The sequence below is a fragment of the Notolepis coatsorum genome, assembly GCF_963971535.1.
Source record: "Notolepis coatsorum genome assembly, chromosome: 5".
In the NCBI taxonomy this organism is placed as follows: Eukaryota; Metazoa; Chordata; class Actinopteri; order Aulopiformes; family Paralepididae; genus Notolepis; species Notolepis coatsorum.
This window is the reverse complement of record NC_140169.1, coordinates 155,419,462-155,445,157: the sequence shown is the minus strand read 5'-3', so window position 1 is coordinate 155,445,157 and position 25,696 is coordinate 155,419,462. Positions and strand designations below refer to the sequence as shown.

General features: G+C 43.0%; 1 protein-coding gene across 1 annotated transcript in view; it reads right to left on the bottom strand.

Annotated features, from left to right (window-relative positions):
- Positions 1–25,696, bottom strand: part of agps (alkylglycerone phosphate synthase) — a 141,471-nt gene that overhangs the window by 97,570 nt on the left and 18,205 nt on the right. Inside the window, exon 2 of the mRNA XM_084315228.1 lies at positions 11,975–12,064. Within this exon, the coding sequence (XP_084171354.1) occupies positions 11,975–12,064 (90 nt within the window). The remainder of the gene's footprint in view (positions 1–11,974; positions 12,065–25,696) is intronic.

Genomic DNA, 25,696 nt, shown 5'->3' with positions numbered 1-25,696 from the left:
GATGGCGATTACCTCACGTTGTGTCTATTCTGCTAGCATTAACGTTACTAGTACAAACAAAAACATTGACATCTAACTTATCTTTAAATATTTACTCAACCTCTAATGTCTAACTATGAATGAACACAACACTCTAACTTACCATCTTTAGATAATAAAATACTCAACCGAGTAGTGTGTAGACAAGTACACTCAGTCCTACTGTAAGAGCATGGGTCACTCTGAGCCCCAAGTACACTCAGTCCTACTGTAAGAGCATGGGTCTGAGACCTAAGTACACTCATTCATACTGTAAGAGCATGGGTCTGAGCCCCAAGTACACTATGTCCTACTGTAAGAGCATGGGTCTGAGCCCCAAGTACACTCAGTCCTACTATAAGAGCATGGGTCTGAGCCCTAAGTACACTCAGTCCTACTGTAAGAGCATGGGTCACTCTGAGCCCCAAGTACACTCCGTCCTACTGTAAGAGCATGGGTCTGAGCCCCAAGTACGCTCAGTCCTACTGTAAGAGCATGGGTCTGAGCCCTAAGCACACTCAGTTCTACCAGGATCTCCCTGTGAAAGCATACCACGTCACGAGAAGACTTTTAACTTGAGACGATCTCAGATTGTCACGTCTCCCCCTCTTAACGTGTGCTACGACCCTGCCATAGACCCGATACAAGCAGCCATAAGCTGCAGCAGAGGTTCAGTCCAGTGATTGCCTTGCTGGACAAACCATAAGCCCAGAACATAGAGTGTTGCGTTTGTTCATAGTTAAAGACAGTAGAGGTTGAGTACTTTATTAGCTAAAGATGTTAAGTTAGTGTCGTGTTCATTCATAGTTAGACATTAGAGCAGACCTGGGCATTGTACGTATCCGGCCCGCGGGATGATTCTGACCGGCCCGCGAAAGATTACATGATAAAAAAAATTTACTTTTTTCTTTTCATGTCAACGTTCACACGCACAATATACGCTTACCTAGGATTTGACTTGATTCAACAACAAAGCAGTCGGGCAAGCCGAAAACGGTCGAAAGTGTGGTTATTTGAAGTTTGGATTTCTTTTCACAACTGAGGTAGGTAGATTAAATTTTTAGAGACTAAAGTACAGAAAAAAGGTACCGTTGGGTACCGGTATCGATTCACAGGTACCGGTACCGTATCGGTTCAAATGTGAACGGTACCCATCCCTACTGAACACACAACTGCAGGGCAAGGGCATTTTTGCTCATGAAATGCATAGCCATGTGAAAGCCTTCATGACAAAGTTGCAATTAATTTCAAGGCAACTAGGCAGCAACAATCTCAAACACATGAAAACCCTGAAAGAAGTCAAACCATCAGCTGATCACCGGCACAGGTACTCATCCATGTTGGGAGCACTGCATGATGAATTTAAGGTGTTTAAGATTTCAAAAGGGTTGAGGATGAAATGCAGCTGGTTTCCTCTCCCTTTACCTGCAGTGTTGATAGTGCACCCACTGATGTTCAGCTTGAACTTCACTACTGAAAGAGCACTTTAAGTCAGCATCACTGCTAGAGTTCTACTCTGCTCTCAAGGAGGAGAACTTTCCAAACATGAGGAGACATGCTCAGAAGATGTTGGTTCTCTTTGGATCCACCTATATGTGAACAGACACTCAGTCATGACGTTTACCAAGTCCAGGTACAGATCCTCTCTCACTGATGAACATCTGGCAACTGTGCTTCGCATCTCCACCTCAGACATGCAACCTGACTTTGATGGACTGAATGAAAAAAAATAAAGAGCTGAAGAACACCAAAATGTGGAAAAACAACAAGTGAAATGGGACACTTGATATTTTTTTTACTTTTTTTTGCACAGTTCTGAAAACATTAAATGTTTAATATAGGCATGTAAAGTAAAAAAGGCTACTGGGACACTTCTCTTTACACAGTTCAGTGACATGTCTTGTTTATTTTGGCTATAAGATGTGATGTCTTTAGAAAGCTAAGAAAATCCTTGTTTCAATAGTATATGAAACTCAAAATAACTTTATTTGTATAGCACTTTTTCATACATGCCCTTTGTTATTAATGTTCCACATTTTGTTTATCATTTTGGAAATAAATTCTATTTGAATAAATGATCTTTTTGAAAGCTAACCTCACCTTTTAATTGCCAAATAATAAACATACTCTTACCAGGGGTCAAAACAATGCCATTTACTGCTTTTTATATAAAAATAAAATGTATATTATGCATAATTGAGTTTGGAATTTTGGCCCGGCCCTCCAACATATTTTCAGTTGCTCATTCGGCCCCCCGGGAAAAATAATTGCCCACCCCTGCATTAGAGGTCGAGTAAATATCTAAAGATAAGTTAGATGTCAATGTTTTGGTTTGATTGTTTGTACTAGTAACGTTAATGCTAGCAGAATAGACACGTGATGTAATCACCATCCATTTTAAACCGGTTATTACCTAATGCTAACGTTAGCAGATAGACGCGAGACTGGTAACATTACAGCTTGGCGTTAGCCTAATGCTAACGTTAATGTTGTTATTGATTGATGAGTCGGCATTTAATACAGAGGTGCTGTCGGCATTTAATACAGAGGTGCTTCACAGCGCTCACAGTGCGGCGTTTCCAATATTATAAATACGGAAACAGCTGTTCTTCTGCGAGGAAGTCAGCGAAAGAGCTGTAGAGCGTCGCATAACGCGCGTCGATAAGGGGGGCGTGTAATAGGGTAGGGTCACGTGGGGTCAGTGGCCAATCAGAGGAATCCGGAAACCGAATTCCGACTAAATCCGTTGCGGAAGTGATACACGCATACCGTGCGGCAAAGGGAACCGCTCCCGCCTACCTCCGGTCAATGGTCTCCAACTACACACCCTCAAGACCCCTACGCTGTGCATCTTCTGGCCGCCTCAGACCTACTCCTATCCAAGCTCCGGGAGGGTCATCAAAGAGAAGTCGCCTATTCTCAGTCCTTGCCCCACAATGGTGGAATGAACTACCCACCCCAGTTAGGACAGCCGAAACGTCCAATCTTTCGCCGTCGACTAAAGACGCACTTCAACCATTATGTGAATAAAAATAAAAAAAAATTGATCCCTAACTAACCGTACTGTCATGCACTTGTCCTAATAAACTAACCTACACTGTAGCACTCAACACTTTGATGAACATTGTTGCTCAGCTGATAGAGTTGTAAATGTAAATACATATATACAGACAATACACATGACAAAAATAAAAAGACACCCTCCAATCCCCTCCCTTCCCTAATTATAATACAAATGACATTTCCGCAGACATACTACAATAGAAATAATTATTGTTAATGTTAATTTATACAGGGTAACTATCCTATACACGGAATTCCTCAGTGTCCAGTACCTTTCCCCAGCTCTATGGATCCACATCAACAGTATCCACGTATCCAACTCTCAATGTCCGAGATTTCTCACCCGCCTAAGTGGCAGCCTGTGTGGCCTTTGGCACCCGTCCACACAGTGGTGGGAGCCCAGCCTTAAAGTGTCCCAAGATCCTGAGATAGAACCATGTTGCTTTTCAGTACCCGATTAGAAATATAGAACAATGATCCTCTTATTTTATTTATTTATATATTTATTTCTTTTTTCAATATGGGCATTTTAACTATAAAAAAAGTCTGTATGTGTCAGTCCTCCGGATATCTCGAGAACTGTCGATCCGATCGACTTCACACATGTATCGCTGAGGACCAGAGGGCGTGCAGTGTCGAGTGTGAAGTCGATCGGAGGAGCGGTTCGAGAGAACTCTGCAAGCCGCTTTTTCCAGGAGGTCAAGCGTTCCACCAAGTGGCCACGCGCTCCAAGTGGGCATGACCACCCCCGCCCCACCCCAGCAGATTTGCTCACGGCCAGAAATACCAGGCCTGCATGAGGGGCAGCGGTGGCCTAAAGGTTAGAGAAGCGGGTTTGTGACTGGAAGGTCGCTGGTTCGATCCCCCGGACTGGCAGGAAAAAAATCTGGGCTGGGGAAGTGAATTAATAACACTCTCCTATCCCCTTAAGACCAACCGCTGAAGTGTCCTTGAGCAAGGCACTTAACCCCCAACTGCTCCAGTGGAGTTGCTCAGTGGCCAACGGTGTCAGACTGTGGTTGTACTGGGCAGCTCCCAGTGTGTGGAACTGTGTGAATGTGAAGCAGGGCGTAGCTGAAAAAGAGCATCAGCTCAGAGAACCTACCCTGGGTAAATAAAAAATCACTGCAGGTCACCACTGCATCCGACAGAAGTCAGTTAATTCCCCCCCAAAAAATGTATACACAAATGTGGCTAGGAACTGATCACCCGGCATGAATGGACTATAGGTCAATAAAAAAAAGACATTAAAAGAAATTTGCTATCTGGCTGCATGTTAGCCTAGCTTAGCACAATGATGGAAGCGGACATGACTGGGTAGCCTAGGCATTGTCGAACTAACTCCTCTCCCGAAAGCTACCCAGGCATGTCCGCTTCCATTCATTGTGCTAAGCTAACCTGCAGCCAGATAGCTTTCTACTGAACGCACAGAGAGGAGACTGGCATCTATATTCTTGTCTCTCTGGAGAAGACTGTAAGCCAATTTCCCAGAATGGGTACAGTACAACTGACCAAAGGTAAACAGTGCATTTATATAATGCTTTTATCCAAAGCACTTACAAGTTTCCTCACCTTCACCCATTCACGCACACACAGACAGCGGAGACAACCATACAAGGTGCCGACCTGCTCATCGGGAGCAATTAAGGGGTTAAGTGTCTAGGGGAAGGCCTATACTCAGTTTATACCTACCTACAACTGCCCTACACTACACTGTAATCATAGGAGTGGGAATCGAACCGAGAACCTTCCGATTACCAGACCCTGGTGAGGCGAGAGTAGACTGCGCCGCGGGGCCACCGCCAAACACAAAGTTAATATCCGGTATCGACAGGTGGAAGATATACAACTACGGTTGAGACGAGAATGCGAATGCAGTCTTGACTAGGGGTGTAGCGATTCGACCCCACAACGATTTAGTTTACGATTATTCAGGCAACGATTCAATGCATCATGAAATCTCTTCATTTGACCACGATTCGATTAGATAAATTTTCCATCAGTTAATTCCCCAAAAATTATTTGAATACACAAATGTGGCTGGGGGAACTGATTCACGCCGCATGAATGGACTATAGGTCAATAAAAATACACAAAAAAATGTAAATGTTATTGAATTTTCTTTTGTATTTCGATTATAACATATTCAAATCGATGCATCGAATCGAACACATTCGAATCGATGCATTTCGATTAATCAATGCATCGTTACACCCCTAGTCTTGACACAACTTGGCTCATAAAAAGGGGAACTATTTTGTCAAAGTGTGGCTCTCTGCGCAACACACACACACATGTTTACCGTCTGACAAGGCAAGGCTGTCGCCTCCAAAAAGCCATACATCATGATTAGAGAAACAAGGCGCGTCCCCTGCTCTCCGCCAAGCGCGACGAGGATAAAAAGGTGCAGAAGAAGAATAAGACTACAAATAAAAGAGCCATCCATTCTGGCGCCAGGGCTGAAGCGAAAGCCAGGGGGGATGGAGACATGCTTCGCACCCGCAGAGAGATTAAAGACAGAAAAACGGAAACATTCATTCTCCCCGATCCCCACCACCACCCCCCCCCAGAGACGCATAAACAACTATAGGTGTAATAAGTTCCATTTGTGTACAGTATGAATAGGGGGGGGGGGGGGCGGAGCCTAGCTCTCTCCCGTCTGTTAACAATGAGCGGCAGTGTGAGTTTCAGGCGGCATGAACAATCACAGCCAAGTGACCTTCTCCGATGACGTGGAGCAGTTCGAATGCTGACCACTAGATGGCAATAGCACCACACTCTTTGTGAGCACTGGAGAGGACCCAGGGAGTGTGTGTGGGGGGGGGGGGGGGGTTCAATAGCAAGTGTGGGCTTACAAAATGATCAATTCTGTATGTCTGATGGTTCTCCTGGATGTCTTTGTTTTGAAATGAGCACAGATAGACAATAGCTGCAACCTTTTTGATAAGCCACACCCATTGCCACACCACGCCCCCATTTGACCAATTGGCATGAACACACACACACTTAACCTCCGTGCCAGAGTTCAGCCTCCTGGGGCGAAACCTGTGGCCACTAGAGGGTGGGGACATTTGTGGAGCAACCAACCAACAGTGAGCTAAACCAAACAATATACTTAATCTTAAGTGTAGTGCCACAGCAAAATAGTTGATCTAGCAAGTAAGTCTCCCTCTAATTCTATGTTGCTCCTCTCTCCCTCTCCCCCCCCCCTCACTCTGTTGCTCCTCTCTCCCTCATTATCTGTTGCTCCCCTCTCCCCCCCCCCCCCCCTCATTATCCGCTGCTCTCTCTCTCCTCTCATTCTGTTGCTCGTCCCTCTCTACCTCCCTCCCTCTCACAGACACAAGACAGCCTTCAACTTGTGTACACTACACACAGCCTTCCATCTACGTCACTCTCTCAGTCTGCACATCATATCTATAACTCATTATGTATGCCAATGCTGCGCTTATTTGATCCGTCGTTTAGAAATACTTTTGTTAGCTGGAGATTTAGACGAGGGGCCATCGGTGTAACAGGAGATTTAGACGAGGGCCCATTGGTGTAACAGGAGATTTAGACGAGGGCCCATTGGTGTAACAGGAGATTTAGACGAGGGCCCATTGGTGTAACAGGAGATTTAGACGAGGGCCCATTGGTGTAACAGGAGATTTAGACTAGGGCCCATTGGTATAACTGTATAATTTCACAGTGTCTAGAACTGCTGTACGTTGCATCATTGCTAGGGACGGGTAGCAAATCCGGTACTTTTAAGGGTATCGACCGAATCACGTCGGTACTACCGATTAACGTGAGATCCACCAGTGCCACATTTCGGTAATGAAAGAAAATAATAAGTAATTTTTTTTGTCCGATGACGTCAACATTTAGTTTACCGCAAAACGAAACCTATGAAGTGTGCCGCACGTTCACGTCAGCGTTCACAGACACTAGGGCTGACCCCCCCCCCATTAGTCGATTAGTCTACTAATCGGTCAAAAGGAGCCGTAGTCGACTGGCCAACCTCTTAGTAGAATATTAAAAATAAAAAATGTATCATTCTTTCCAAAAGAAAAGAGGCCTAGAAGCGTGGCTAACGCTAATGGCACGCATACCAGAGGCCAACTGCCTACGAAAACAGGCACAGAAAGAGGATTTCACCTCATCTAATGAACACACTAGACTAGACAAATTTCAAGATGTATCCATCAGTGCACCAATTGCATGCTTTTGCAGACGACAAGAAGCCTTCAGTCGACTCCTTCAGACATTACGCACCCCCCACAGCCCAAATGGAATGACAATTTTTAAAAAATTATAAAAGATATTTATTTTTTTAGTCTACCAATAGTCGACTAACTGCAAATTTTGGCCAATCATAGTCGACCATCCAAATCCTTAGTCGGGGACAGCCCTAACTCACAATACACGCTTACCTAGCATTTGACTTGATTCAACAACAAAGCAGTCGGGGCAAATGGCAAGCCAAAAACGGTCGCAAGTGTGGTTACACTTTACAAAGCTAGATGCAGATAACGCTCGCTGCAATATTATATATATATTAACAAATTGTTCTAAATAAATAATTTGAAGTTTGGACACATTTTCTTACAACTGAGGTAGGTAGATTACATTTTTAGAGACTAAAGTACAGAAAAAGGTACAGTTGGGTACCGGTTCAAATGTGAACGGTAACCAACCCTAATCATTGCTAAGTACAAGGTGACAACTTCTGGAAGAAACAAACTGGGGCAGCAAGATTCCAAGAATTCTGGAGAGGAAATTAGTCAGAGATGTCAGCAAGAATCCCCGGACATCAGAAAAGAGGATTGTTGCCGACCTGGCCTCTTCTGGAGGTGATTGATTTGAAAGGGACAGATACAAATACATAGATAATGCCTGTATCATAGTGTTTGTAGCCAAAGCTAATTTGCAACACCCATCCCTTAATTAACACAATAGCCAAAAACGAGTATACTAGTTATTGCCCGCCATGCGAATATCGCCAAAAACGAGTTAACTTCGTTTATTTGCTATATCTATTCATAGCTGCAGCCTGTATACCCTTCAGACCCCGTCTGAGCTGGCAGACTGTCAACACTAGGGGTGGGAATCACCAGTTTCATCACGATACAATATAGATTCTTTGGACAACGATACGATATTTTCTGATATCACAAAGTCTGCCACAATACGATTCAGGTGCCTGCGATCGATATGAGACGATATTATATTCCCATTTAACACAATCAGTAACATTTAAAACAAAAAAAGGCAATGGAAATATCATTTGACATTTTTATTTTTGAGCTCTTCCAGACATTTAAATGAAAAACAATATTGTTTTAATACAAATAGACCTCCTGTTAACCGTTTTGTTTTTTTCGATATTAATATCCTAATCACTGTCAGAGCTGTATTTTGGCTGGAAAAGGCATATCGGGAGTCCGAAGGTGCAGTACCGGCCAGATCCTGGTAGTGGGGCTATCTCGAGAATGCAGTAACCCCCCTGCTTCCCAGTCCCTAGTGGACCTCTGCTGTTTTCTCTATATGGCTCTGATCAGCTTAGCTTAGCTAGCTTACCTAACGCAACGTTAATTTCGGTATTTAACGCGACGTGGGCATAAAGGAATGGCGAGGATGCAAAGCATGTTAGATGCATTTGACCCGTTGTGGGGGGAAAAAACAGGCACTTATTTCGGGTCGCAAAATAGGCGGACTCTGAAGCAATGCTGTCCAACGTTAACACACGCTGCTACTGAGCTACTGTTGTGGCGGCCGGGCGGATATGCATTGTTCACCAGGGGATTTTCAAAATAAGAGTATCGCAATATGAATCAATCTTTTTACGTTGCATCGATCCTATTTGATAATTGATAATAGATCGATATATCGATCTGGATCGATGTATCGTCCCACCCCAGTCAACACCGCCCTCTACTGCCTTGTGGAGCTATTGCATCCCATTGGAAATGGGCTGGTGTGTTTTTTATGAGCCGATCTAAGCCGTGCGGAATACTAACCCCGCCCGCCACGCTCGGTAATGTCGGGGACATGATCGCTGTGGATAACTGGAAAGGCGATCAAATAATTGGATTCTTTTTTTTGCATTACATCAGATACCAGGTAAGGACTATATATGAAACCTTGCGTTGATCTGATATTTCTTTCTACCGCGATCAAAGCTATCCGTGTGTAGGTGTATGTGCTTATTACCATTGACTGCAAGAGGGGGGGTGGGGGGGGGGGGGGGGGCGGCGCCATTTCATGTATGCACGACGAGATATAATAATGATAATCTAGCGTTGATTTCAGGATGATTAGATGATTACCCGAAAAATTATAACGTGATGACTGGATTACACTAAAATGCCTTTTTCTCGTCTTTTTCCTGGAATTACTCAAAAGCACCCAAAACACTATTCAAAACGGTATAAAACAGAAATGTACGGATGAAAAAACAATCTGTTTTGGGCATGTCGACTGGAAGCAACTCACGACGGCATTATTAGACCCATAGATATAATATAAGATATATTTTAAGCACTCGCAAATGTCGCAGTCTAAAACTATATCCATTGAATAAAGACAGTACTGTATACCGGTATGTCATGCATGTCAAGATATACATCTGTATGTTGCGTATGTCATTAATGTCATGAATTGAAAATGGGGGACCCTGATGTAAACAAGACGAAAGCCTTTCTCTGGTCTGCATCCCCTTAACAATTGTGTGCATTGAGCCGTACTGTATTGTACCCATTCTGCAATCTGTTAACTTATCAATCATCGTGGCTTCAGCGTAGAGCTGCCGCGATAACCGCATTACCGCGGTATCGCTGTTACATCACGGCCACCGCAGAGTAGGCTGAATACCGCGTCACCGCTGTTTTTTATAATAATAAATTACCCTCCTCTCGTTGGGCTTGCGGCTCTGCAGATATACCCTACTCATCTATCGAGGTTCCAAGCGACCCTATTGGGTACCAGAAAAGTCACGTGAAACATTGCAGACCACTGATTGGTCAGAAGAGAGACGCGTCACACGTTGTAGCGTCATGCAGTGTGTTACCACCAATCGGCAAGCGCGTATTAGGTTTTTACTTCCTGAATGTCAGATCATCACAACACGGCTAATAACGTTAGCTTTAACTCTCCGCCGGAGTGGACTACGATCGCTCCTAAGGAGTACTAAACGAGACATAATGATTTTACTGTCTGCAACGAATGTTATAATAAAAGCCCTTCGTTCTATACACTTGTCTGATTGAAAACTTTATTAACAGACCGCGGAATGGGACAACTCGGCACGCTCTGAGCAAAGAAAGGAACTGAGATATGAATAGAGTATTGCTTGCCTTGCTATTGTCCGGTAAATACGCTGATGTTATTGAACGTATAACTATACAATGTTAATGCCACAAAACGAATGCCTTTATTATAAAGTAGTAACTTTATAGTAATAATAATACGAAAGGGTCGGGGGGGTTAGGGGTAACCACCCCTGCCCGCGACACCGAATGAACGGCGCACGACCAGATGGGAAACTTCGAATCCGTGTTTCACTTTCAATAACTAATGCGTGCTTGCCGAATCCCAAACAATATTCATGCTGCAAAGTCATCCTCTAAAGATCGACATTTAGACTAGAGGCAGGCTATATGCTATAAAGAGTAGACTACTACTAAAAAAAAAATGCATTCAAACTTTATTTTTTATTTTTTGTGTGCATGCGGTAATAACCGCGGCGGTAGGAAATATTTTGCAAATTTGTGCGGTAAGGAAATAATCAATACCGCGGCAGCTCTACTTCAGCGCCATCGTCCCAGAAGAACCTTTACTCAAAGGGCGGCACATCGGCGCCAGACTGAGGTTTGCCCGTGGAACATGTAAAAGAAAGGTAAAGATGAGTTTGACGTCTGTGCTTTGGTCTGATGAGACTAAACTGGAACTGTTTGGGCACATGGCTGTGGCTTATGTTTGGCGAAGAAAGGAGAGGCTGTCGACCCTAAGAACAGTTCCCACAGTAAAAACATGGTGGTGGAGCATCATGCTGTGCCTGTGGGTCTGTTTTCAGGGTTCCCACAGACACTTTTAAGTACTTTTCCAAGCACTATTTTAAATTTTCAAGGTGTCACTCAAAGGATACAATTCACTTTTAAAAAGGCAGTTTTTTTTTTTAACCATCTTCTTGGCCTGCTTGCCAGCTAGAGCATCACAAGCGAAGAAATGAGGAAAAGCTGTTGGAGCACGCGAGACAGCGACTAGTCAGATTTGATTAAAACTGAACAAAAAAAAATTCTTGATTCAGAACAATTATCATGGATGAACAAAATATTCAATGCGAATGGTTGATTTGAATTTCAAGGACTTTAAGCACCTTGTTAAAAAAGGCTGTTTAAGGAATTCCAGGCCTTGACTTTTACCTTGTGCAAACCCTGTGTTTTGCAGCCTCTGGCACAGGGAGCCTTGTTCGGGTGCATGGCGTCATGAAAAAATTAAATCATTTTGACATTTTGAGGGATAATATGAAGAAGTCTAGGCTTAGGTCGTCGCTGGGTCTTCCAACAACACACAAAGCATAGATCAAAATTGGTCCAACAGTCACTAAAGGACAACAAAACCAAGGTCCTGGAGTGGCCCGCACAGAGCCCAGAACCAAGGTCCTGGAGTGGCCCGCACAGAGCCCAGAACCAAGGTCCTGGAGTGGCCCGCACAGAGCCCAGAACCAAGGTCCTGGAGTGGCCCGCACAGAGCCCAGGTCTTAAACCTATCGAGAATGTGTGGCGGGCTGTACCACCTGAGTCGTGTGAGGTCACACTGTACCTCCCGTCTGTGACCTGAGGTCACACTGGTCATGTGAGGTCACACTGGTCATGCGAGGTCACACTGGTCATGGGAGGTGACACCGTACCTCTTGCCCGTGAACACCGCCTGGCCCTTCTTGTTGAACAGGAACTTGCAGTCGTTGTAGCCCCAGCCGTTCCACTTCATCACCTCCTGCCTGGAGGAGGAACAGAGAGCAGGGACGGTGAGGGAGGAACACAGATCAGAGAACTTACTGAATGCGTCTGCACGGACGGCAGATCCATTTTATAGGTTTCTGTGCAGCAGAGTCACAGTACAGAGTAGCTTAAGTTTCACCGAGTGTAAAATGGGCTGTACCGAAGAGTTCGAAGCTTCGTTCATAATGTTGACCTTCGATACACATTTTTCCTGGGATTACACAGAATTACTCTAAAACTATACTCTTATTCACCACGGTATAAAACGGGAATGTATTGATTAAAACATTATCCGTTTCTTGCATCTTGACCGAAAGAAACTCAATGACTGACTATTATTAGATCCATATATTTAATAGTTTTAGCACTGCAAACACCGGCATATATCCCCATTCATTACAGTCCTGACACACACGGCCATACGCCCACAGCGACCTCTGGCGCCCAATGTGTTCATTAAAGAATTAAAGAAAATACTAATTTAATCAGATTAATCACTAATTCAAATTGAGGATTTAGTTTGAGGATATTTATAAAAAATATTAAATTATATATATATATTTTTTTGGATTAAGTCATAAAATATGACAGACATTCGAAACTTGATTTGAATACTTCAATAGAGGCTTTGAATGTTAAAAAATGACATTCGGTACAGCCCTAGTAGATTTAACTTTGCATGAAGGAGAGAAAAGAGGCTCTAGACATGACTGGTTACACAACAATTGAGATATTTCAGATTAAACCCTGCAGCAGATCGACTGGAGGGGAGCTCGGAGGACCAGTCCAGATCAGCAACAGTATATTTGCACGATGTGCTAAATAAGGTGTCAGCTACATTGATCAGTCAATTAAAGGGTTGAAAATTGACATAAGGTAATTAGTCTGTCTCGTCGGTAAATTAGATCATAACGTCAAGTCCATCCGTCCAACAAATACAGTCAAAAACAGGCGTAGACAGAAACAGCAGATCAATGTAGCCGCATATGTTAACTTCTTAAGCCCGAGCGGTCCGGTAGGAGAATAACATCTATACAGAATGTTGCATATTTAAAAATAAATATTCAAATGTAGCCAAGAGCTATAATATATATTCTCATTTGGTTCATACAATTTACTCAAGCCTACAGTGGCGGCTCGTGGATGCTTCGCCACTAGGGGCGCTATACCAAACATTTTGCAAACATGTACAGTACCACGCAACACTCATGGCAAGACGTGAGCGATTCGACTCACGCTCACGGCAATGAATCGGCTCTTATGAACGAGTCGCTCAGCTGTTACTACAACAACACACAACCAGTCAAATAAAGTATAGTCTAATTCACAACTTGAAACACAATATATAAATAGAAAAGTTAGAAACAAAACTCGCTCCGTCTCCAAACACACGCAGATCTCTCCCTCTCTCCTTCTCTCTCACACACAGCGCGACGTGGAATAGATTCGTTACACAATCAGACCTAGTATATACCAAGAATAACTTCAGTATGAGTATGAGTACAGGGCTGTACACATATTTTGCATATTGTTAAACGAGCCAAGGCTAGCTATTAAACTATCGATATGAATCGAAAATCTGGGACCCTGATGTAAACAAGACAAACGTCTTTCTCTGGTCTGCATCCCCTTAACAATTGTGTGTATTGAGCCGTACTGTATTGTACCTAGGGATGTCCCGATCCGATCACGTGATCGGAATCGGCGTCGATCACGTGCTTTTCAGAGTATCGGGGATCGGGGAAAAATAATAATAAAAATCGGCAGTCAAAAAAAGAAAAATTTTATTCAACAAACATGACCATGTCCACGTCTTAAACTCATACGGAGGCCTTAGTTTTGGTTTTAAATTACATATAATACATCATCATTAATGTATTTATTGTCACACAGAGCAGAATAATTATCCACAACAAACACATTCCCCTTTAATTTTCACCGTTGCAACAAACATTCCCTTTAATTTAGACGCTACACGCTACACGCGACCACATTGAATTGATCACAACAACAACACGTCGCTCCCGAAACACTGTTAATATCCACTGACTTGAGCAGCTAGACTTAATGTCAGAGGTTTGGAACTAAGCATTTTAAAATATAAAGTCAAGCCAGTTGCAATGTTTGCAAGGAGGAGATTCCGCGTGGAGGAAAAACTCATGAAGCAGCAGGCTGGAGGCGAAGTTTTCAGACTAACTTTTCAACTGGAGGATAACGTTACGTGACTGAGGATTATCGTCGCCGTTTCAGACCAGAATGGACCATTACGTAAGTCGAACACTGAATGTATACTAATGTGCAAACATATATTGAAACTTTTAATATTTCTCATATGAAGCAGAAGCACATTTCTCAGGGTGAATGTAATAACAAAAGCCTCCGCTCTCGCGCCCCGGACTATTATACTAGGCAACTATTATACTGGGCTTGTCTTGCTCTGCCAGTTTCTGACAAAAATGCGTCAAAATTGATTACTAATGTGAAAGATCGGATCGGAAACGATCGGATCGATAGATATTTAAAATCACATGCTCGGGATCGGATCGGAAGCAAAAAAAGGCGATCGGGACATCCCTAATTGTACCCATTCTGCAATCTGTTAATAAAGTTCTCATTCATTCATTCATTCAAACATAGACGATATTGAACAAGCCATAATCCACGTATTTTCAATCCGAGAGAGAGAGAGAGAGAGAGCGAGAGAGCGAGAGACTCACTGTTTAGTTGACACATCCAGGGCTTGCCTTGATAAAGTGTATAATCCACTGTTGATGTATTCCAGACCACTGTCCACTGTGTCCAGACTGCATCCGCCATATAGCTTGTTAGCCAAGTGTTAGCTTGTTAGCAGTTGGTCACACAACACAAGTACTTTATTCCTTTGTCCACTTCCGCGTCGAACAGACTGCAAACTACCTGGCGTTCTATCGCCATGCTCCAAGACAAACTCTAACCTTAACCAACTTTGAAAGAGTGCCTAAGCTTAACAGTCTAAAGAACTTGCAGTCACGGCACGCTCAGCTGCATGCATCTCACAACACAAATCTCTACCACCAACGGAGGACCAACCTAGGATTAAGCTAGAATTGGAACATTAGAAATTGGATTCGGCCAATCAGAGATCGTCTGTGAAATTCTGCTACGGAAAAAAATACTGGCGTCAGCCAATCAGAGAGCGTCTCCGCGAAATGCGGCTACAGACATTCTTGACGCTACTGGCTAGACGCTTCAAATCGCGCCCGGATTCCAATATTAGTCATATTTCAACGCACAAAAAAAAGAAAGGCGAGTCACTTCCTGTTCAAGAAAACGAGTATTTTTTTTTTAATATAATAACGTTATATTGTGCATTGGAAACACAAATGAGTAAATATTATTAATTTTAAACATGTTTATATTATTTATAGGGCTATAAAACAAAAAACTAAAAACTTATTTTTCTTGTTCTCTCATATAACCAGGGTAGGAGCTGAGGGGGGGCGGCGCCCGAGCGCCCCTAGTGGTAGAGCCGCCACTGCAAGCCTAGTAACACACAATATTCCTGACACTGGGAATACATTCCCTGACATCCATAGATGTTCCTAGATACCAAGAAAATGCAAAAGGACCTTGTAGAAGTGGAGCAATCTTCCATTTATTTTTTTAGGTGCATTTTCAGAAAAATAGGGCTAGGGTTTAAGAGGTTAAAGATCAAAGTAAGTGCTCTACAGATATTGAGCGTCATTTTGTAAAATGTCCGGTGTCAACCGGTAATACTGGCGTGACCAGTTTATGAGTCAATTTCACATCACCGCGGCAACCCAGGTATCCTTGCCCTGGCCTGAATTCACCTTTATGAATACAGGCCAAAAAGGTAAGCCTTTACATTTATTTATATAGTGTTCGATGATCAGAGGCCATGATTACATAATTTTATTACATGGCGTTTTAACATTCGCCAAAATGCTTGATTGTGATGGTAAATAGCGCTCGGTTGCCCCCGACAGCGGTCAGTTATTTCTCGATAACGGACCGCTGCTATGGGCAACGCGCAATAATGACCGCTGATACGGGTAACACAGCGCTATATAGTGGGTGACAATATTGTCACAAGGAAAGAAGATATTACCTACCTGGGTTCCATCCTAGAGGCAAATCTTTCCTGTGACAAAATGGCATCCAATGTAATAAAAAAAGTCAACCAACTAACTCTATTCTTGTACCGGATCTCCTCACTGGTAAACAAGAATACCCTGAATACTCCTGTGACAAAATGGCATCCAATGTAATAAAAAAAGTCAACCAACGAACTCGATTCTTGTACCGGATCTCCTCTCTGGTAAACAAGAACACCCTGAAGACTCTGGCAGGAGCACTCATTCAGGGGTACTACGACTATGCTTGCACCTCATGGTACCAAAGCACCTCAAAGGCGCTAAAAACAAAATTACAAACATCTCAAAACAAACTGGTCAGACTACTGCTTGACCTTACTCCTAGAACCCACCTCACCCCTGCCCACTTCGACAACCTAGGATGGCTTAGAGTAGACGACAGAGTACAACAACTTGCAATGGGCCTGGTCTACAAGATACACTACACGACCAAGGTACCCATGTACATGTCAAAATACTTCCCAAAGGTCAGTGAATACCACGATCACAACACCAGAGGGAGCTCCACAAATCATGTCAAACCCAGATTCGGCTCAAATAAGGGACTAAACACGTTTCGCAATTATGCCACATCAATGTGGAACGCCCTACCCAAAGCTGTAAAGGAATGTGGATCACTACCCACTTTCAAAACCTCTCTCAAGGGACACCTACGGGAGACTGCAATTCAACACTGGCCCCTGTAAATATCCTAACCCAATCATTCCAACCCCCTCCAATGTACAGTCATTTACCTAGTATGGTTTTGTCAATAGTTCAATGTACAATTGTGTTTGTTTGTACAGTATCTCCTCCCGCCCCCCCCTCAATGTACAGTGTTACATGTTTATACAGTGTGCCCCCCGCCCCCCCCCCCCCCCAACCACCTCCAATGTAAATTACCCAGTATGGTTGTCAATATCCCAATGTACCCAACCCCCCCCACCCAACCTCCAATGTACAGTTTCTACGTCAAATGTATATACTCCCTTTTCTTGACTCCTTCTGTATCACAAACAGTACTGTATTTGCAAATCTGGTATGTCATAAATGTATAGATGTAGCAGTACTGACTATCTGTATGTCATGTATGTCATATATGTCTATATGAATTGAAAATGGGGGACCCTGATGGAAACAAGACAAACGTCTTTCTCAGGTCTGCATCCCCTTAACAATTGTATGTATTGAGCCGTACTGTATTGTACCCATTCTGCAATCTGTTAAATAAAGTTCTCATTCATTCATTCATTCATTCATTTCATTCATTCATTCAAGACTCTGGCAGGAGCACTCATTCAAGGGTACTACGACTATGCTTGCACCTCATGGTACCAAAGCACCTCAAAGGCGCTAAAAACAAAATTACAAACATCTCAAAACAAACTGGTCAGACTACTGCTTGACCTTACTCCTAGAACCCACCTCACCCCTGCCCACTTTGACAACCTAGGATGGCTTAGAGTAGACGACAGAGTACAGCAACTTGCAATGGGCCTGGTCTACAAGATACACTATACGACCAAGGTACCCATGTACATGTCAAAATACTTCCCAAAGGCCAGTGAATACCACGATCACAACACCAGAGGGAGCTCCACAAATCATATTAAACCCAGATTCGGCTCAAACAAGAGACTAAACACGTTTCGCAATTATGCCACATCAATGTGGAACGCCCTACCCAAAGCTGTAAAGGAATGTGAATCACTACCAGACTTTCAAAAACTCAAAAAACACCTACGTGAGACTGCAATTCGAAACTGGCCCCTGTAAATGTCCTAACACAACCCCCTCCAATGTACAGTAAATGACCAAGTATGGTCTGGTCAATATTCCAATGTACAGTTTTGCTTGTACAGTGGTACAGTGCCCCCCCCCCCACCTCCAACATACAGTCCCCCCCACCACCTACCCAACCTCCTCCAATATACAGTTTCTACGTCAAATGTATATACTTTTTTTCTGGAGTCTTTTCGTATCACAAACGGTACTGCATTTGCAAATCTGGTATGTCATAAATGTATAGATGTATGTATACCTTATGTATGTCATATACGTTATGATGAATTGAAAATGGGGGACCCTGATGTAAACAAGACGAAAGTCTCTCTGGTCTGCATCCTCTTAACAATTGTATGTATTGAGCTGTACTGTACCCATTCTGCAATCTGTTAAGTTCTCATTCATTCATTCATTGACTAATCACAATCACGCATTTTGGTCGCAGACAGTCACGAAAGCTAAACTCAGCATATGCACAGCTGCACTCATCAGGTAATCAGACCAGACCTGCCGGCTGCCGGCGATGACAGGAGCCACAGAACAACTGCGTCTGCATTTGATCTCGTCTTGGCGATGGTGTAAAATGAATTAGGTAGATTGTTAGTAAGTTAGCCATGTAATAAGCGGGATAATGTATAGCTATACTCTTGTCATTGTCGCAAAATAATTGACCTTCACTGCGTTCCAGAACTCCGTGTCGGTCAATTATTTTGCGACAATGACCTCATAGCTATACATTATCCCTTACATAATACGAGGTTCAGTGCTCAGCAAAAAGATAGTACAGCTGAGAAAACGGTTAAGAACAACATGACTTAAGACAAAGAATAAAATACAGGAATTTGACAAAGCTAATTCTATTTTCCTAACTAACTAGTAGGGGTGGGAATCACCAGAGGCCTCACGATACGTAGTATTGCGATACTAAATATATTGCGATATGCTGAGTATTGCAATATTAATATTGCGATATTACCTTTTTTCAACTGCAAAGTAAAACTTCAGTCTGTTCATCTCACTTCAATAATTTTTATTGCAGAACATTGTATTTTCTCAAGCAGACAGATGTAAACACTGTAATCTGTGTTGCATGTACCTGACAAACTGAACTGTTTGTATTACAGTCATATTCCAACTTAACTGAATGTACAGTGTGTGTGGACTACTGTACTATTACAGGTATTGAAATGAACAATGCAACTTCCTAATAATAATTTTTTTATTAAATAATTAAATATAGATACTTGGCGTCCCTGTATAGACACAGTATCGCCACGCAAAGTATCGCGATACTACTACGTATAGATTCCCCCCCCCCACCCCTACCAACTAGGCCTCCGTTATTTGACATGGACGAAAGTTCATGACTTAGTCGTGCGTTATCAGTTGGCAGGGTTGTAAAAAGTACCCAGAAATTGTACTTAAGTGAAAGTATGGGTACTAGGGCTGCACGATTATTGCTAAAATGTGATCACGTTATTTTTCTCTAAGAATTGAGATCACGATTTTCACAAGATTCTTATTTTGTCATCATTTTAAAAAGTTAAGTATAAAAAGTATTTAAAGTAAAAGAAATAAATCATAATTTAGAAATGAGATCGCATAGGTCTATGAATCGATTTTTTTAAAGGGAGACTATTTTACTATTTCTTTCACTATTTGGGCACTTTTACACAATTCCTGTGAGTCTATGGAACACCTCTGTAATATATATATTTTTTTTTATTCATTGTTTTGTATTTCTAATCAAGTCCTCAAAAACAGCATTTTTCTACCTCAAGATCTCGAGCTGTTTTGAGCCTGGGCTCCAGGTCCAGGTCCAGCTACTGTGTGCAGCTCATCCTGCACCTCTCCATTAACATGCAGCGGTGTCTTTCTGACATCACAAATCATCACATTTTCAAATTACTCAGTTCAGTGAGGGTGAATATTGTGAGAGGAGAATTGGAAGAATGCGCCAATATGAGAATTTTGAGACAGATCATATTAATATAAGTTCACATAGCTAGGAAACAATGCTAAACACTCAAAAAGGCCATTTATAAGATAGTTCCCCTTTAAATTAATCGTGCAGCCCTAAAGGGTAGTCTCAAAATCATACTCAAGTAAAAGTCAGAGTATCGGGCACCCAAGTGGCGATCCATGTAACGCGCTGCGTCGCGAAGCGGCCAACCCGGGTTCAATTCCCGGACCCGCCGTCCTTTGCCGAATGTCTTCCCCCCCTGCTCCGTCTCCCGTTCTTCCTCTCCCTCTCCCGGACTGCCCGGTAGAACAAACAAATCTACAAAAAAAAAGTCAGAGTATCTGGCTAAAAACACTTGAGTAAAATAGTTTGTGGCCATCTTCTATAGTCACTCTTCTGATAGCAGGTGTTTAATCAAAGATCCCCGCTTTCTAGTCTTGCACAAGGACCAATCAGCATGGGTATGGGCGGGTTCATTCTCCATTGATGGGGATTTGGCTGTTTTTAAAATAAAGAACGGCTGCAGGATTAATAACGTTAGTTCGGCCAGAGAAACAAATATACCAATTAAAATAGTTGGACCTGCAAGATTTGTACTTTGTAGGTCTGCATTTTAAATTAGTAAAATTGTATGTTTTTTTTCTCTGAAATGTAATCGAGTAAAAGTACAAGTATACAAACCTAATAATACTTGAGTAAAGTACAAATCCCCAAAAAACAGTACTTGTACTCGTCAGTTGGCAAATTTACTGTCCGAGAGGTTGCAGACTAAACCCTGCAGTATTCCCTGGGTGCTGCTACAGGCTAGTAGCTACTACACACAGCCCCGCCCACCAGAGGCAGGCAGGCCACAACAGCCTCGTAGTCATGGCGATGTTAGGGAGTGGGGACAACACATTCAAAACAGGATTAGCGGTCCACAGAGGTAGCAGAATCCACTAGAGGTTCAACCCCTTCCCCTGTCGATTCAATCTCCAGTCGGCAAAGACACCCGACAAAGTCAAGAACACAGAGGTTCAAGTATGACCCCAATAAATCATGATTAACCTCTGATGTGGCATTATAAGCCCGTCGTTAGTCATCAAGACTGTTGCACACCTGAATTTCCCCAAGGGGATCAATAAAGGAATATCTTATTAATCAGACAGCTTTCAACAAGTTAAATTTAAGACTTTAATACCACTTAGAACATTTAACCCTTTCACTACCACACCACCAAAGGGTTAAACCTTTCACTGAGAAAATACAGAAGGTTAACACTTTCACTGCCAACAGTCTGTAGTGTGGTAGTGAAAGGGTTAAGGCCAATTCCACGACCATACTAGCAAGACTAAACTAAAACATAGCACTGCTGAACTAGCGGCTGCACTTTTATTTTTTTATTCTTGCACGTTCCATACAAGCTCTCGCCAGACGCAACAAGCTCCCGGCATGAATACATTTGAACATTTCATTTTTTTTTTACCTACTTTTTCCTCCTCCTTTTTTCCGTGATTTCTCCCATCACCCTTCCCAATTTTCCTCTCGTGCCAATTCTCCCTCCCCTGTCCTGATCGTTGCTCGCATGTGCCCCCCACTGGCCGGTCGTAGGGAGGATAGAAGCCCATCACATGTCCACTACGATACATGGAGGCAGCCAGTCACTTCTTTTCACCTGCCAGCGCGGACTCTCATTTGCCCCCCCCCGCAAAAATGTAATACCCGTGCAAATTAAACTTAAGACTTTTTAATACCCTGCAGATACCCTGATAATGGCTTCTGTGACAGGTGCTTTAGTGGGGCAGAATAGGCTGTAAGGGGGTCACCAGGTGCTGTAGTGGGGCAGAATAGGCTGTAAGGGGGTCACCAGGTGCTGTAGTGGGGCAGAATAGGCTGTAAGGGGTCACCAGGTGGTGTAGTAGGGCAGGATAGGCTGTAAGGTGGTCCGTACAGGTGCTGTAGTGGGGCAGAATAGGCTGTAAGGGAGTCACCAGGTGGTGTAGTGGGGCAGGATAGGCTGTAAGGCCTAAAAGGAAAAAAATGTTTGGTTCCTGTTGGTTGTCAGTTAAGGCCATGGGTATTTTTTATTTTTTCCATGGATGGATAGGGAATTTCTTTGTTTGTGAAATACTTGCTTTTTATATATTCTAATTATTGACATGGACTGCACTTTTTGACTAAGATTCACTCAAATGTATTGCAAAAAAAAAAAAAAAAAAAGTACTTAAAATAATTTGGGTCGCACCTAAATCGGCAGAGTCGGTCGGCAACAGGAACCAACCCATTTTTTTTAGGCCTAAGGAGGTCACCAGGTGCTGTAGTGGGGCAGGATAGGCTGTAAGGGAGGAGGAGACACGGCGCGTTTCTCCAGTTAATTTGAAACGTCTTGGAAACTCGTGGACAATGACGGAAAGGCAGCCTTCGGTCGAGAAGGTAAAACAAATAGTCGTCATCATACGATAGGCTTACGATGTTCTCAAATCATTGAGCGTTTAATAATCATGATTTCAATATCAAAAATTTTATTTATACTTTATTTTAACTCTAGTCATTGAGGGAGACTGCTGAGTGCAACATGACCCACAATCAATTTAAAACAATAGATCAAATCAATAATTTTTTTTGTTTTTGGTGACCTGCAACAGGGCAGTTTTAAAACCAGAGACTGTGGACAGACTTGTCTTTCTTGCAACTTAAAGTAATGGCTTTGCTTGTCCAAATGACAATACTGACCAAATTGAGATATCTTTTTCTCTTGTCAATTTATTTTGTTTGCTTTCTAATGTAAAATACAGTTTGAAACCGTCTGTACACAGTAGGCTATGTGTGCTAGCAGAGCTAGACTCCAGTCGCGAGTCACGGTGCACATGTGCGGTGGTTTGTCCACCAAAAAAGCGCCAAAAGATAGAAACTAGCAGAGCCAGAACTGTTCAACTCCCCTGGAGCCACAGCCAGCAGAGAAGCCGGTTTACTTTCGCTTTCAAACCAGCTGCAGCCCGAGAACTGGTGTGAGGGGCTGTAACACTAAATATGGCGGCAACGACAAAGAATTGCTGCAAAATAAACATGAATCGGTTTTTAAAAAAAAAGAAAAAAAAAGTTTAATACTCATCATATCACTCGATATCTATAATTATCGATATTGTTATATCGTTATCGATACGATAGTGATATCATTTTTGTTTTTTGGCCATATCGACCAGCCCTAGTCTACAGATGAGAATTCCTCTCCGCTGACGGCGAGGCGGGGCATCTAGTTGATCATAGTCATCACGGAGGAGCACAAGCTGCTAGCAGGAAGGCCATCATTCAATAACATTTGCCATGTAATGTAATACTTTCCCTGTCAGTTAATGTCGGGTCGGGTAGATTAGGTTAAATTGGAAAGAAAGACGAGAGACCGCCACTGTTCACCGAAGACGCTTCGTGCCGACCCGTCTGTCTTGGGAGGGAATTCCATTCCGTTAAATAGGAAAGAAATGTTAGTTTTTACTTGGTGGGTTAAAGGGGCACTTCACCAAAAAAAACTATGCCGATAGTCATACAAATTTAAATAAAACAATCATAAATTATGTAGCCTATCTGCATCCACTCGGCGCTCCATCAAGACTTCACCATCACTTTCGTACCAACTGTGCCCTTATTGGATTATTTATGTTGATGAAACTGAGTTATATTAATTAAGAAAGTTGATTTAATAAAAAGAAATTACTAATTTAATCAAATGAACCACCTTATTCAAATTGAGGATTTAGTTTGAGGATATTTAAATATATATTTTTTATGATTAAGTCATAAAATATGACGAGCGACATTCGAAGCTTCGTTCGAATACTTCAATAGAAGCTTTGAATGTAAACAATATATATATATTTGAATGTTAAAAAAAAAGAATAAAAAAATAACCACATCCCTACGTAGTTCTAGGTGACGTAATAGATTCAATGATTCCGCTGCACCGATACAGAAAGCAGTCTTACCACGATTAGTTCTGGAACGTGGAGAACCAGACGATCACTGGACCAGTGTTCCAGAGCAGCATAAGATGAGAGATAAGGTGGCAACGGTGTCGCAAAATTAGCTTTGGCTACAAAACAAGCTTGCTCAAGGACACATCGATCACATTTATCGCAATATTATTAAACCCAACGACTGCGTTCCGCGAGGGTGTCCAGACTCCATCACCATTGTTTGTTTCACGTCGAGAAGTGGAAAATAAACGGCCCGATGGCCTACTACTGCGGGATGCGTCCGTAATCGGCGACGATCCACTCCCTCCCTCGGTGGAGCCGCAACTCACCAATCTGCTAACTCCATCACTACGTTAAGGCCACGAGGATTCATACTCGACGCCGTGGAGATTCCTATGAATCTAGGGAGTGATGAATGAAACGAGACACTGAAGCGGACTCTCCCCTGTGAATCCTTTCCGACCGCCGATCCGTCCCCGACGCAGTTGGCACACGTCACTGGCAGGAAACGCATCGACAAACACCACAAGAGGGGTCAGTGGCGGTACGGCGGGTGGACATCACTCGGGGCTGTGATGAGCACGAGGGGTGGAGAAGCAGGAATCTCTGGAACATTCGAACTGAACGGAAGCCAAAAGCCTGTCGTCTTGACAGAATACAGGAAATGCTGCATGCCACAAACTTAAGTCAATAGACATTTTAGTGATGTAAGGCCTACTTAAAGAGTTCCTCTCACCGGTCGCCACCTAACTTCACACAGGCTGCGGTAGATCGATGGTGAAAAACAAAAAGCGGGAATGTGCCACGAGACACGTGACAGGGGGGAAAGGTCATCTCCCGTTTCCATTGTGCTGCTCTGATCTCCAAACACCTCACGCCACGTTAGGGCTGGGCGATATCACGATATTTTTTGGCTATGTCATGATACACTATATTTAGACATTTCCTCTAAAGCACTTATAAACCAGAAACTAAATAAGCCAATTGCAAACCCAAAATTCTATAAGAAAACAAAAAGAGGAAAACGTTTCACCATGCGTAAAAAAAATATAGTAAATAGTTTCTGGTTTATATATATTTTTTGTTGTTTTTTTATTATCTTTCTCCCCCCTCTTTTCAGATTTCTCTCCCATCCCACTGTTAGTCGTTATGCCAATTCCCAACCCCCTTCCTGGTTGTTGCGCACTCCCCCTACTGTTGGTCCGGGAGGCCGGAGGCTAGGTGGTGTAGTGGGCAAGGCGCTCACCATCAACGCTGGAGACGCTGGGTTCGAGTCCAGCTCTCGGCGTTGCCATCAGCTTGGCTGATCGTTCATACTAACACAATTGGCAGTGTTAGGGGTGGGAAAGCCGATGGGTGGGTCCTGGGCGTTGTGGACAGCGACCCCTACAGTTCCGTCGGGGCGCCTGCACAGCGAGGGTAGGATCTGGAGGGAGGTAGTGTGACCTTCCACACGTTACTCTCCCAGTGAGAGTCTGCGCTGCCAGGCTGGCTGCCGGCTGCACATGTGTCGGAGGAAAGCATGTGGGGGGGGGGGGGGGGGGGGGGGGGAATAAAAAAAAATTATATATATATTTAAATCTGAGAGTGCTGGTCCGGCCTTCTGCTTTCTTCCATATAATTCTTGGGATTTCAGCACCCAGTGTCAGATACTGAGAGCGCGGTCTAACTCGACTCAAAAATGCTTGATTTAACCCTTTGATGCATACAGTCACACCAACATGATGATTATAATAGTCCCTGCAACATAGGTCTGCATTGATGAATTAAAATTTTTATTAAGTTTAAAAAAAATCTAAA